The sequence below is a fragment of the Salvelinus sp. IW2-2015 genome, linkage group LG6.2, assembly GCF_002910315.2.
Source record: "Salvelinus sp. IW2-2015 linkage group LG6.2, ASM291031v2, whole genome shotgun sequence".
Classification (NCBI taxonomy): Eukaryota; Metazoa; Chordata; class Actinopteri; order Salmoniformes; family Salmonidae; genus Salvelinus; species Salvelinus sp. IW2-2015.
In genome coordinates, this window is record NC_036846.1 from 18,489,963 (window position 1) to 18,505,029 (window position 15,067).

General features: G+C 45.3%; 2 protein-coding genes across 4 annotated transcripts in view; both read right to left on the minus strand.

Annotated features, from left to right (window-relative positions):
• The window catches only part of LOC111965916 (uncharacterized), a 7,036-nt gene extending 5,891 nt beyond the window's left edge, over positions 1–1,145 (minus strand). Inside the window, exons 1-2 of the mRNA XM_070444154.1 lie at positions 1,101–1,145; positions 592–738 (exon numbers count right to left, since the gene is read on the minus strand). Coding sequence (XP_070300255.1) covers positions 592–738; positions 1,101–1,145 — 192 coding nt within the window. The remainder of the gene's footprint in view (positions 1–591; positions 739–1,100) is intronic.
• Positions 646–14,816, minus strand: bod1l1 (biorientation of chromosomes in cell division 1-like 1). Of its 3 annotated transcripts, none has more exons than XM_023990336.2 (24): positions 14,568–14,815; positions 14,146–14,270; positions 13,083–13,273; positions 12,360–12,863; positions 12,061–12,210; positions 11,735–11,895; positions 11,500–11,596; positions 11,218–11,344; positions 11,064–11,127; positions 9,076–10,897; positions 8,886–8,953; positions 8,680–8,779; positions 8,401–8,478; positions 6,761–6,807; positions 6,556–6,628; positions 6,359–6,417; positions 6,169–6,244; positions 5,948–6,012; positions 2,213–2,301; positions 2,034–2,105; positions 1,732–1,799; positions 1,101–1,242; positions 842–885; positions 646–717 (listed from the first exon to the last, which is right to left on the minus strand). In XM_023990336.2, the coding sequence occupies exons 1-22, from the start codon at positions 14,682–14,684 to the stop codon at positions 1,208–1,210; spliced, it is 4,188 nt and encodes a 1,395-aa protein (XP_023846104.1). In that variant the 5' UTR covers positions 14,685–14,815; the 3' UTR covers positions 646–717; positions 842–885; positions 1,101–1,207. The 3 variants fall into 3 exon arrangements, with proteins under 3 accessions (XP_023846104.1, XP_023846103.1, XP_023846105.1); XM_023990335.2 differs by having other exon boundaries at positions 8,886–8,971; XM_023990337.2 differs by lacking the exon at positions 8,401–8,478 and having other exon boundaries at positions 8,886–8,971; positions 14,568–14,816.
• Positions 14,817–15,067: the final 251 nt, after the last annotated feature.

A 15,067-nucleotide genomic window follows, 5' to 3' on the forward strand; every position in this document is an offset into this window, starting at 1 on the left:
AGTGCCTCAGGCTGGGTCCTCCTCTCAGGCTGGGTCCCTCCTCCTCAGGCACTGGGGTCCCCTCCTCCTCCAGGCCCCCCTGGGTGGTCCCTCCTCCTCAGGCTGGGTCCCCTCTCCTCAGGCTGGGTCCCCTCCTCCTCAGGCTGGTCCCCTCCTCTCAGGCTGGGTCCCCTCCTCCTCAGGCTGGGTCCCTCCTCCTCAGGCTGGGTCCTCCTCCTCCAGGCTGGGTCCCCTCTCTAGCGGCTGGGTCCCTCCTCCTCAGACTGGGTCCCTCCTCCTCAGGCTGGGTCCCTCTCCTCAGGCTGGGTCCCTCCTCCTCAGGCTGGGTCCCTCCTCCTCAGGCTGGGTCCCTCTCCTCAGGCTGGGTCGCCTTCAACAGAATCAAAGCCTCACTTTAAAAACACACCTCTCTGTCAATGGAAGGACTAAATTGCTACGGTAAACCTTGTGGTCAGAGAAGTGAAAAGGACACACCTCCCCAGATTCCTCAGACCTCTTCCTCTTCACTGCAGGTTTGCCTAAGAGAAAAGAGACTGTTTCTGTAACAAATGCCAGACCAAGCTTTCCTGAGTTCTGTATTAACTCCCCTACATGCAGCTTAGAAAGTGCATCGACAATGATAAGTTTCATAGTTTGTTTAATCATCTGGGTCCCCTCCTCCTCAGGCTGGGTCCCCTCCTCCTCAGGCTGGGTCCCCTCCTCCTCAGGCTGGGTCCCCTCCTCCTCAGGCTGGGTCCCCTTCAACAGAATCAAAGCTCACTTTAAAACACACACCTCTCTGTCAATGGAAGGACTAATTGCTACGGTAAACCTTGTGGTCAGAGAAGTGAAAAGGACACACCTCCCCAGATTCCTCAGACCTCTTCCTCTTCACTGCAGGTTTGCCTAAGAGAAAGAGACTGTTTCTGTAACAAATGCCAGACCAAGCTTTCCTGAGTTCTGTATTAACTCCCCTACATGCACTTAGAAAGTGCATCGACAATGATAGTTTTCATAGTTGTTAATCAATTTTAACACCCAATCATGCATTATGAAAGTATTTGGATCTTGCAGTAAGATTATATTGTGGATTGAAATAAACTTTTAAAAAATAAACTCACGAGTATCAGTGGTCTCCTTGGAATGAGAGCTTTCTGCATCTTCATTTGTCTTTGGCTTGGAGATTGGAGGTTTAGCTGGTCTTCCCCGTCTACTGCCTCTCTTCTGCTCACTCTTCTCCGCCTCCACATCTTTTTGAAGAATCTGATACAACAACAAAACAGAGAGCCCTGATCTGAAATACTGAGTCAATCAGCTGTTAACAAGTGATCTGTGTGGCCATATAAATAGTTGATGTTGGCCTGCTCCCCTCATGTTTTATCACCGCCACCCCGCTGAATGGGACCGCCACTCCCGTGCTGAATGGGACCGCCACTCCCGTGCTGAATGGGACCGCCACTCCGTGCTGATGGGACCGCCACTCCCGTGCTGAATGGGACCGCCACTCCCGTGCTGAATGGGACCGCCACACCCTGTGCTGAATGGGACCGCCAACCCGTGCTGAATGGGACGCCACTCCGTGCTGACATGGGACCGCCACCCTCGTGCTGAATGGGACCGCACCCCCGTGCTTGAATGGGAACCGCACCCCACCCCCCAGCTGAATGAGACCACCGCCCCCCAGCTGAATGAGACCGCCCCCTGCTGAATGAATGAAGGCTATGCCAAACTAATCATTTCGACTGAACTTACCTCCCGTTTCTCCTTTGGCTTTTCCGATGTCTCTCCTGTTTTCTCTTCCTCCTCTTTCTCCTGGTTTCCTGTGTAGGGAAGTAATACGTTTATTTTGTGTGAAATGTGTTGATAATGACTAAAAATTGAATAGTTGAGGGGCACACATGAAATAGACGATGAACTTGGCATGCATCTTAGCTATCACCCATCTCAATATCAGAAAACAAGAGATTGAAGTACTAAATAGGCCTAGCACAGAGTAGAGCTATGGAAGCATATAGCTCTTGAATTTCCAAATGGCTGTGGTGGAAACCTCTTACCTGTGGTGGAGTCTTTGGCCTGGGCACCTGACCATCTGCCTCTGCGAGGCGGGGTCTCTCCACTTTCTCAGGCTGTATAGAGAACATCTAACATGGTTACCTCACAGACTCAACTCACATACCTCATCAACATAAATCCACACAGGCAGAAGGGAGTGAGCAGTGAAGGATGATATAACCTCTTTAAGTTCCTCCTCATCCGCAAAAGTTTTAGACGAGCGTCCTCTGCGTGGCGTTCTGGATTCTGTGGCCTTTTCACCGCATTGTCCTACAATAGCAAACCATGTGAGCAAGGGTATAAGGGCAATATAACATTACATAATGCATGTACTTATACAGATAACTGCCAAAATAAAACAATCCCAAATAAATTATATTTTGTCACATGTGCAAAATACAACCTTACAGTGAAATGCTTACTTATAAGCCCTTAACCAACAATGCAGTTTTAAGAAAAATAAGTGTTAAGTATAAAAATAGATCACTAAAAATATGCAAGGGCACAGGTTAGTCGAGGTAATATGTACATGTAGGTAGAGTTAAAGTGGCTATGCATAGAAATAAAACAGTTGCAGCAGCGTAAAAGGGGGGGGGGGGGGCCAATGCAAATAGTCTGGGTAGCAATTTGATTAGCTGTTCAGGAGTCTTATGGCTTGGGGGTATAAGCTGTCAAGAAGGCTTTGGACCTAGACTTGCCATGCGGTAGCAGAGAGAACAGTCATGACTAGGGTGGCTGGGGTCTTCGACAATTTTTAGGGCCTTCCTCTGACACAGCCTGGTATAGAGGTCCTGGATGGCAGGAAGCTTGGCCCAAGTGATGTACCCTCTGTAGTGCGGTCGGAGGCCGAGCAGTTGCCATACCAGGCAGTGATGCAACCAGTCAAGATGCTCTCGATGGGGCAGCTGTATACCTTTTTGAGGATCTGAGGACCAAATAATTTCAGTTTCCTGCAGGCGAGTAGGCTTTGTCGTGCCCTCTTCATGACTGTCTTGGTGTGTTTGGACCATGAAAGTTTGTTGTTGGTGATGTGGCTCTCAACCTGCTCCACTGCAGCCCCGTCGATGAGAATGGGGGCGTGCTCGGTCCTCCTTTTCCTGTAGTCCACAATTATCTCCTTTGTCTTGATTACGTTGAGGGAGAGGTTGTTATCCTGGCACCACACGGCCAGGTCTCTGACCTCCTCCCTATAGACTGTCTCGTCATTGTTGGTGATCAGGCCTACCACTGTTGTGTCGTCGGCAAACTTAATGGTGTTGAAGTTGTACCTGGCCATGCAATCATGGGTAATACTGGAGGGGACTGAGCACGCACCCCTGAGGGGCCCCTGTGTTTAGGATGAGCGTGGCAGATGTGTTGTTACCTACCCTTACCACCTGGGGGCGGCCCATCAGGAAGTCCAGGATCCAGTTGCAGAGGGAGGTGTTTAGTCCCAGGGTCCTTAGCTTAGTGTTGAACGCTGAGCTGTAGTCAGTGAATAGCATTCTCACGTAGATGTTCCTTCTGTCCAGGTGGGAAAGGGCAGTGTGGAGTGCAATAGAGACTGCATCATCTGTGGATCTGTTGGGGCGGTATGCAAATTGGAGTGGGTCTAGGGTTTCTGGGAYGATGGTGTTGATGTGAGCCATGACCAGCCTTTCAAAGAACTTCATGGCCACAGACATGAGTGCTATGGGTCAGTAGTCATTTAAGCAGGTTACCTTAGTGTTCTTGGGCACAGGAACTATGGTGTTCTGCTAAAAACATGTTGGTATTACAGACTCAGTCAGGGACTGGTTGAAAACGTCAGTGAAGACACTTGCCAGTTGGTCAACACATGCCCGGAGTACATGTCCTGGTAATCCGTCTGGCCCTGTGGCCTTGTGAATGTTGACCTGTTTAAAGGTCTTACTCACATCGGCTACGGAGAGCGTGATCACACAGTCTTCCGGAACAGCTGATGCTCTCATGCATGCATCAGTGTTGCTTGCCTCGAAGCAAGTATAGGAGTAATTTGCTTGTCTGGTAGACTTGTATCACTGGGCAGCTCGCGGCTGTTCATCCCTTTGTAGTCTGTAATGGTTTGCAAGCCCTGCCACATCYGACGAGCGTCGRAGCYGGTGTAGTACAATTCAATCTTAGTCCTGTATTGACGCTTTTCCTGTTTGATGGTTTGTCGGAGGGCATAGMTGGATTATTTATTAGTGTCCGGGTTAGAGTCCCGCCCCTTGAAAGAGGCAGGTCTAGCCTTTAGCTCAGTGCCGATGTTGCCTGTATTCCATGGCTTCTGGTTGGGGTATGTACGTACGGTCACTGTGGGGACGACATCGTCGATGCACTTATTKATGAAGCCAGTGACCGATGTGGTGTACTCCTCAATGCCATCGGAAGAATCCCAGAACATATTCCAGTCTGTGCTAGCAAAACAGTCCTGTAGCTTAGCTTCTGCATCATCTGACCACTTCTTTATTGACTGAGTCACTGGTGCTTCCTGCTTTAGTTTTAACTTGTAAGCAGGAATCAGGAGGATAGAATAATGGTCAGATTTTTTCTCTGTTTGCACATTTAATATGCTGGTAGATATTAGGTAAAATGGATTCAAGTTTCCCTGCATTAAAGTCCCAGGCCACTTGGAGCGCTGCCTCTGGATGAGCATTTTCCTGTTTGCTTATGGCCTTATACAGYTCRTTGAGTGCGGTCTTAGTGTCAGCATCGGTTTGCGGTGGTAAATAGACAGCTCCGAAAAATATAGATAAACTCTCTTGGTAGATAGAGTATCTCATGATAAGCTGCAGACCACACTATCTCAGGCGAGCAATACCTTGAGACTTCCTTAATATTAGATTTTGTGCACCAGCTGTTCACAAATATACACAGACCGCCACCCCTTGTCTTGCCGATGCAGCATAATCCCCTCCAGTTGTATGTTATCCATGTCGTCATTCAGCCACGACTTGGTGAAACATAAGATATTACAGATTTTAATGTGATTGAGGCTCGTCTATTTTGTTATCCAATGATTGTACGTTGGCTAATAGGACTGATRGTAKAGGCAGATTACCCACTCGCCGTCGGATCCTTATAAGGCACCCCGACATCTCTTTCTCATGCGAATGATGGGGATTTGGGACTTGTCGGGTGTCTGAAGTAAATCCTTTGCGTCCGACTTGTTAAAGAAAAAATCTTTGTCCAGTACGAGGCGAGTAATCGTTGTCCTGATATCCAGCAGCTCTTTTCAGTCATAAGAGACGGTGGCAGAAACATTACGTACAAAAAAAGTTACAAATAACGCAAAAAAACACACACAATAGCACAATTGGTTAGGAGCCCATAAAACGGCAGCCATCGTCTACGGCGCCATTCTTCAATAAACACCTACATAAAGGGTCTTAATAGGGCGTTGGGCCACCATGAGCCAGAACAGCATCAATGCACCATGGMATAGATTCAACAAGTGTCTGGAACTCTATTGGAGGGATGCAACACCATTCTTCCACGATAAATTCCATAATTTGGTGTTTTGTTAATGGCGAGGGAAAACGCCGTCTCAGGCTCCGCTCCAGGATCTCCCATAAGTGTTCAATTGGGTTGAGATCTGGTGACTGAGACAGCCATGGCATATGGTTTACATTGTTTTCATGCTCATCAAACCATTCAGTGACCACTAGTGCCCTGTGGATGGGGACATTGTCATCCTATGGTGGCATAGCCATGGTAGTCAAAATAATGGCCTGCCCAGCATTTTTATACATGACCCTAAGCATGATGCAGTGTTAATTGCTTAATTAACTCAGGAACCACACCTGTGGAAGCACCTGCTTCAATACACTTTATATCCCTAATTTACTCAAGTGTTTCCATTGTTTTGGCAGTTATCCATAGGTAGTGACATTTTTACTACCTAATGCCAGTACTGATAGGTAKGGACTATACTTACTTTACTCACTTCCACAGACAGCTTGGACTGCTGCTCTCGACTGTCCTTCTCATTTTTCTCCATACCTGATAAATTGCAGAAAGGGCACAAGATTTACAAACTCAGATGGTCTTCCCAATTTGAGATGTGAAGCTGGCCAAATGTCACGTGAACGAGTAATAAAAGAATACCAAAACATTCCGTTTTTACTCATTAACACCGATTTGTCTAAATGAATGTACCRGAGTCTTTGGCCGTGGTAGCTTTCTGACCGGATAGCCTTCCTTTGCGGGTTACTCTTCCCTCCATTTTGTCCTCCTGAACAAGGAACAAGGTTCCAAACAAATTTAGTGCATGTACTTTTCCGAAATAAAGATTACGTGCTTCCATAAGATAAAATGTTAAACTCAGTCATAGAGGGCAGATAACTACCATTTCAGACAGGTCGGATTCTTTCTCGTCCTCTTGTCCGTCTGACTTGGATGCATTGCCTGCAACAAAACAATCAAAATCAAAACCATTCCTCAGACACATAACAGAAAGAGAGACAACACAACAAGTAAAGATCAAAGAAGAACAGCGTGACACATAAACACCTGTGGATTGCATAAAGCTCATCAGRGACTCACTGGCTTGTTTGACCAGCTTTGATGGCCGACCACGTCGAGTCTCCCTTGGTTTTTCAGGTGTGTCACACTTCCCCTGAAATACACATATAAAGGTTAACAGAGGAAAGCAGTAACAGTCACTTTAGCCTTCACAAAAATGTAACCAGAAAAGACTGTGGTGCTCTTGCAAAACATGAATGCTAAACTGCCAAAAGTGAGTACTTACAGACTCAGGGACTCCATTTTCCTCTTGTGCTTCAGTCTGGTCTTTATCTGAGATGGTGGAAGGAGGAGATCACCTTTTAAAACAGTCTTTTCAGGACTGGAGTTACACAAAGTCAAAACTACATGCAACAGGGTTATGMAAGTGCATTGGCATTCAGGTCTAAAGTCAATACATAAGCTTGGATATTAACAGCATTTCAAAACGTTTTTTTTTTTTACGGTTGGTTTGGTTGTGGGGGCTGGAACTTTTCGCAAAATACAGTCAGTCCCCCTTCTATTCTTGGGGTGGCAGGTAGCCTAGTGGTTGGGCCAGTAACCGAAAGGTTGCTAGATGGAATCCCCGAGCTGACATGGTAAAAAAAAGAAGTAATTCTGCCCCTGAACAAGGCAGTTAACCAACTGTTCCCCGGTAGGCCGTCATTGTAAATAAGCATTTGTTCTTAACTGACTTGCCTGGTTAAATAAAAAGTTTAAAAAAAAAATATATATATATATATATATATCGATCTTTTTTTTAAACTTTTTATGTTTTGCAAATGACGTTAAACCCTGTATCCCACTGCTGGCTTGCTTCTGAAGCTAAGCAGGGTCAGTCCTGGTCGTTCCCTGGAAGGGAGACCAGATGCTGCTGGAAGTAGTGTTGTAGGGCCAGTAGGGGGCACTCTTACCTCTAGTCTAAGGATATCCCATAACCCAAAGCCATTGAATGGGACATTGCCCTGCGTAGGGGGATGTTAAACAGGTGTCCTGACTCTCTGTGGTCATTTAAAATCCCATGGCACTTATTGTAAGACCCCGATGTCAAATTCCCAACCTGRTTCCATTCTATCAGCGCCCTCACGGGCATATATCACTCTCCGCCTGATAGCTGATGTATGTTGAGCGTTCTGGCACAAAAACGGTCACTGTGGGTGCTACACATTGGTGGTGGATGAGGCGAGTTTCCCCCTACTATGTAAAGCGCTTTGAGCATCAGTTGGTAGAAAGGCGCCATATAAATCCAATCAGTTGGTTTTTTTTTTATCGTATTTCTATCAGAAGAACACTGAGCATACAAAACATTATGAACACCTTCCTAATATTGAGTTGCACCCCCTTTTGCCCTCAGAACAGCCTCAATTCGTCAGGGCATGGACTCTTCAAGGTGTTACAAGTGCTCCATCCTGGATGCTGGCCCATGTCGACTCCAATGCTTCCCACAGTTGTGTCAAGTTGACTGGATGTCCTTTGGGTGGTAGACCATTCTTGATATACACAGGAAACTGTTGAGCATGAAAAACCCAGCAGCGTTGCAGTTATTGACGCACTCAAACCGGTGCACCTGGCACCTACTACCATACCCTGTTCAAAGCCACTTCAATATTTTATCTTGCCCATTCACCCTCTGAATGGCACACAATCCATGCCTCAATTGTCTCAAGGCTTAAAAATCATCCTGTAACCGGTCTCCTCYGCTTCATCTACACTGATTAAAGTGGATTTAACAAGTGACATCAATAAGGGATCATAGCTTTCACCTCGATTCACCGAGTCACTSTGTCATGGAAAGCGCAGGTGTTCCTAAWGTTTTATACACTCAGTGTATGTCAAAGAATATTAAGGATTGGTATTTAAATATTATTGCAGTTGTGTATGACTTACTAATGTTATCAATGTCCATCTTAACCTGACACTCATGTTCCATGGCCAGCAGTTTTGTCTTCTCAGTCTGAGTCTCATCTAAGCAAAAACAAAGATGAGCAAATTTACCCTAAAAAAAACCTAACAGAGAGCACACAAACTTTATTTGGGGGAGAACTGAAAAAAAAACACAAAAGAAAGGAGGAATGCAGGAAAATCTGGAAACTTGGGAGTTTGTTTAAAACCCATTGGTGAGGAGTGTGAATGTACAAGGTTAAGATAAAGGTATGAATCTTATACATTGTTTGTCGACTGATGGTCCCAATACGGGCTCTTGCTCAGGAACAACATCAGCATGGCCTGGTTTTTCCTCATCTCTGTCAGCAGTAGCTTTATTTTCCTTTGAAAGAGTTGGAACAAAGATGCTCTCAAAGTCTGAGTAACATTTAACTGATATTTATATTATAGAACTAGAATGAAATAGAAACACCATAAGCCATTCTCACCTGTGACATCCCTTCAACTAATGTCCATGTTGACACCACCGTATCTTTCACCCCTGTGGCGAGAATATCTGTGGCCAGAACATCGACTGTAATGTAACTAACAATAAGTCATCCAAATACTCTCCATTGCCTTGTGATACTTTAAGAAAAGAAGAACTGACCATATAGCTGTTGTCACAAGACACATTACCTTGGCTCCTTGACTGTTCATCCATTTTCTCTGATGAGGCAGTAGCTGTTAGATCACTTTCGTCCATTTCCAGAACATGCTCAGAATCTTCCTGATCTTTTGCAACAGGTTTAGTAGTTTCCTTCCGCTGCAGAGCAGGTATGGTTGCCTCTGTGACTTCCTGTGTAGCTAAGGTAGGAGTGACTAAGGTAGGAGATAGTATACTCTCAGGGTCCATGGAGAGCAGGGTCAGAGCTGCCTCTTTCATCTTTATGTCTGCTTCTTGGAAGGAGAGCTCTGGGCAGGCCTCTCGCTGCATGGCCCCGGTGATGTCACTTCCTTGGCCTAGTCTTGCATCTGCTGAGGTACAGATGTCCATCAAAGTCAGAAGAGCRTCTGCCCCAGTTGTCAAAGGACGTGGTTCCACCTCACCGAGTGGCATTTCACCGTCATCATCCTCCAGTTCAGGGGTGACGTCACTCAAAGCATCATAGGTAACAGAGGCAGAGGTGGTAATGGTGGAATCGGTGGGATCCCAGTCTGTGCTTGCGTCTTTGGATTGAGGGCCTTTCTTCAGAGGAGGTTCCGTAATATCTGGAGCAGGTGAGGAGATTGAAGACTTATCCGACTTTTCATCTGCTTTACGTCCTTTTCTCTCATCCTGGGACTCTTTCTTCTCTGGGTTTTGGGCCTTTTTATCAACCATTTTCTTCCCACTCCTGCCTTCCATTTTCTCTGGTGGGTTTTCCTGAGTGTCCTTCCTTTGCTCCTTCATGCTTCCCTCTCTTTTTCTTTCCTTTGATGCATCAGGTCTACTGCCTGATGTGCTACCTTTGTTTYTGACCTCCAAACCTTGAGCTTTCTTATCCTCCCTTGACTTGGATCTGGACTTTTCCATGACCTTTACCTTCATTCCAGGCTCTGTCTCCCTGGACTTTCTGGAGTCTTTGTCAGTTTCAGAGCTGGACTTACTTGGTTTCTGGTTTTCCTGAGTAACATGTTCGGTTCTGGGTTTCTCCTTCTCAATGTCTGGCTTAGACTTGGGTTTTTCTACATGTTTGTCCTCTGTGTGGCTCTTTGACCTCTTGAGGACTTCCTTGGGGTGTTTATCCTTTTTCTTGATGCTTTCTGATCCAGGCTCCATATCAGACCTTTCCTCAGAAGAGCCGGTGGAATCCGGACGGAGTAACTGCCTAGGGTCAGTTTTTAATGGAATCTTCTCTGCTTTGGTTTTCTCCCTTTCCTTCTCATTTTCCCTGTTCTTTTCCTTCTCTCTGTCCTTCTCAACTTTGGCAGCTTCAACTGATGGAGCCTTCCCCTTCTTGGTTGTGGCTTCCTTGCTAGCCCCCTCGTCAGAGACACCTCCTTCTGACACAGATGCCCTACCTTCCCTGGCATTCAMTGACACTTTCCTGTCACCTTTCACCTTGGACTTTCTCTCCCCTTTGTCATCAGAGGATACTTCAATGTGGGCCCCTTCATTCTGCTCAGGTTCATCTGTGTGGGATTCACCTAATACTCTCTTCTCCAACTTTTGCTTAAGCTTGGTGCGCTCGTCCGACAGGCTACACTCTTTCTCTTTGCGCTCTTTAGGGTTTAACTCTTTGCGGGAAAGCCGGTCAAACTTTCCAGCAGGTCGCTGTTTGAGTGGTGACTCAGATCCCTGCTCCAAGTCCAGRATAAAGGAATGTGTCCGGCTTTTGTCTGCCAGCTTTCTAGGTTCTCCAGATTCCTCAGAAGTGCTGACACTCTTCCTCCTGTGCCTCTCTTCTGATGCTGCAGACTCAGAGACTTTTCTGATTGACTTGTGCTGCAAGCTCTTTGAGGAAATACCCTTTGCTTCCTGTTTGTGAGGTAGCAGAGAAATACATCAGCACACAATTCTAAAACAAGTTATCTTTCACCATAATWAAAATATTTATTTAACTCAATAAACAACATTTATTTCATTAAACCAACAGCCAAGGTGAGCATACAGTCACAAGTTAGGATATTCATTCAACACTTACTTCCTTTTTGTTGAACTCTCCTGCTGCATCTCCCTTTCTCTTGCCTGTAACATCTCCCTCTTTCCTGAAAAATGTAAAATGACTTTAGTGACATGGCTATGTATCCAGTAACTCAAACATCCATAGGTCCACACAATTACAAACACACACACACCGYGAGTCCCATTTCCTCTTCCTACTGAGGGCCATCTTCTTCTCAAGAACCTTCTTTTCCTTGAGAGCCTCTTTGGCCCTGGGATCCTGAGCTTCCAGGCTGGGGGAAGAGGTCTGCTGCCTGCTYTCTGTACAGGGAGTTAACATCACAGTGAATGGACAATTTACCACACCCTCAGCTTTTACAAGAACAAAAGTCAAATGACTCAGGTATAAAAGGTTGACACACTAATTAGTCTGCCAGGGAAAAGCACATTGTGGAATATATTGATGTTACAAGTACCCTGGTCTTCTAGTTGAGCTGACTTCTGTCGACGCTTCTCCTCCATGCGTTCCCTGTTCTGCTGTCTCTTGAAAAGCCTCTCTTCCTTGTCCTTGGCCTGAGAGAATAGAGGTAAGGAGATAGATAGAACAAGTTTGATTAAACCCAGCCACAAAAACACTTTGCCCACAACTTTTGTATTTTCAGTTTGCAGGCATGTCTTTACCATAAATATCAGCCTGAGCCTGTCACTTACCGCTGACCGGCGACGCTGCTCCACAGTGACCTCATCGTCAGAGTCGCTATAGTAACGGGAGTAGAGGAATGGCTTGTGGACGTAGGCCTGTCGACGAGGCTTGCGCTCTGGGCTGTCATCGTCTTCCTCTCTATTGGTCTTCTTTTTCTCAGACTTTTCATCTTGAGATCACACAGAATAAAAACCAATTACTTACAAGGAAATATTGGCTTCAATATTGCCCTCTAATAGCTTCTGTTTTCACTTGATATCTGAAACTGTTTCAGTTATTCGTATCTCTAAATAAATGCTTCTTACTGAGAAATAATACATGGACACAAACAGACCTTCAGATGAGACCTCGCCGTCCTCTGTAGAATCTGACGGTGGCTGCTCATCATCGCTGTCCGCCTCAAAGGACGACAGGTCGCTGGTGTGGACAGAGCTCACAGTGATGTCACTGAGGCCATCAAGGTCAGAGTCTTCCAGAGAATATTCTGATGAAGAATTACACACGAAACAAATGGTTAATGGTACCTGAAACCCTGAGGCTTTCAATTCCTACTTAATGATTCGACGATGTCATAGTGTAGTGATAATCTTAATCAAATTCATAAACCTAAACATTCAAGACAAGCCTTCTCACCTTCTTTTAACCTCTCTCTGGCCTTCTGATTGATATGGTGTTTCTCATTGGGGGACTGAAGTGGATCAACATCCTTGTTCAGTACCTCATCTTTGAGCTTTCCTATGGTCTTCCCCTCCTTTCTCTCTTCTGCCTCCTCTTGAGTCCCAACCTCTTCCCCCTCACCCTTCATCCCCTCTCTCTCAGAGTCCATCTGCTCCTGTACGTCCTCTGTTTTGACCTCCATAGCCTGGGCCTCTGACACAAGCTTCGCTTCCTCTTCTTTCTCTGGCGTCTTCCTGTCCTGGTCCTCTTCTCCCTCCTCCACCAGACTCATGTCCTGCTCTCCTCCTTCAGACTCCTGCATCAACTCCTCTGGGTCTTGGTCCCTCTCAGAGCCCCCCTTTAGGCCCTTCTCTCCACTGGAGCTGGCCCGGGAGCTGGCCTCCTGGTTCAGGGTGGTGATGGTATCCAGGATGGACATGGCATCTCTGGCCATTGAAGTAGCAGGGGCAGATGAAGGAGCTGGGAATCCAACATTATCATTGAGTCATACAGATGAATGTTAAGTCAGACAATAATCCAAAAGCACACCATTTTCAGTCACAATCCCATTTACATTTACGAACAATAGAGATAAATTGTTGTGCTCTGCAAATATGAAAGATATTCTTCCTGGAATTGGACCAGACAATAATAGACAGATTAAAGACCACCTGCTAGAAGCATTCAACTGTATTTCACCTTGCACTGGCAGGTCAAAGTCTTGTTTCTCCTCTACAGGAGCAGGCGGGACTGGGGGTTCATCCACATAGCTGCCAGGGGACATGAATTCACGGACCACCCTCTCCACCTGGGGCCTGAAGGTGTGATGGATTTTGGGATCCACCACCTGAGCAACTATCCTGTCAACTCCCTGCTCCAGCATCCCAGACCTGCCATGAGATCAGAAGAGAATTCAGTTCATATACACAAACGTGGATGCACTGTCTCTTGATGTTCTACCATGACATATGATTTAAAAAGTTATTAGTAAGTGACTGAATAGAGAGATACAGGGTTGCACATTCACAGCCCCTGTGGAAATAAGCAACCTGGTCTCAGACCGTTTCGTACTATTCTGTATGTAAATCTGAGACACTACATTTAGTATGGTATGTATTAATTTGTGGATGTCCATCGCCCATTTCGTATGAAATGTTACGAAATGTTACGTAACGTACACTGTTACCTATTTGCAAAACATACAATATGTTAAGAATTTGCTAAATGTATGATATGTTACAAATTCTAACTAGGTGCCTAACGTTAACTAGGTGCCTAACGTTAGCTAGCTCGCTAACGTTAGTTGGGTTAAGGTTAGAGTTAAGTTTAGGAGTTAGCTAAAAGGGTTATTCTGGTAAGGGTTAGGTGAAGGGTTCAGGTTAGGGGAAGTGTTAGCTAACATGCTAAGTAGTTAAAAAAGTAGTTTTAAAGTTTCTAATTAGCTAAAATTCTAAAGTTCGAACTTGCAATGAGATTCGAACTTGCAATCTTTGGGTCGCTAGATGTTTGCTAGATGTTATAAGCTCACCAATCCACCCTACTTTCGATTTTGCCTTACGTAACCATATGCCTTATGTAACCATACCAAAAGTAACATATCATACTAAATTGGATTTCGTGGATTTCGTTCAGAATAATACGAAATGCTCTGAGACCAGATTGAAATATGATGAAAATGTACATTTTTGCTAAGATCCACATGCATTACCAAAACTTGTGCTTTCGGAATATGGCCATATGTGAACTCTCACGAATTACTTACTGAAGCACCAACTGTCGGATGTTGTTTCTCAACTGATTCTTGTTCAAGTGAGGACTCCATGTGTGGTTAGAGAGATGATTGGACACAAAGTTGTCCACTCGTTGTCTTAAATTCAGGTATGCAGGCTAAAAATAGTGAATAACGTTAGCTAGTTAACAACATTTTTATCACAGCCATGTTTGCAATTTATTGGTTATGCGTGCACTAAATCCTGTCTGAAAAAACAAATTGTGGTAGGTCTGATCCAGGGCAGCGTCTCGCGACCTGAAACATGGGTACTGTTGTAGCAACTCGCGAAGGCAACAGCTTTTGGACAAGATTATTAATGCTTAGACTCATGCTTAGCTACTGTATAATGGCAAATTGTAGATTACTTGCTGGCTAGCTACTTGTTACTATTCACCATTCATAACGGTCRTTACCTTTGTATCCACGTCTGCCAAGCAGTCCCTTCTAAACTGATCGAAAAGACCTTGCGTTTTCAAATGATTGACGATCATAGAGACCAACTGCGGGTCTCCGGGGGGTAAACCTGCCATCTGTTACTATACGCTTCTGGTTTTAAAATCCAAAATAATAAATTTCATTAAAACACCACACAGTCGCTTGCTAACTCCTTAGATTCTCCGTATTTTGATTTAGAACTAACGCATTTGACTCGGAAGTTGAATGATATGCAACCGGAAGAAAAACAACTAAATTACTGTTGCCACTTATGATTGGCGCTCCCTGTCGGTTGCGGCTAGATATTGGATGTCATCCACCCTCATCGAAGAAGAAGGTTGCGGCTAGATGTAATACCAGAGGAAGAGGCGAAGCGAGATTTAACTCCGCCAMAAATCTGTTCACGAAAATAAAGCACAAAGTGAGGAATTTTTGTATGGAAGTCAACAAAAATGTAATTGCTAATTTGCAACGTGAT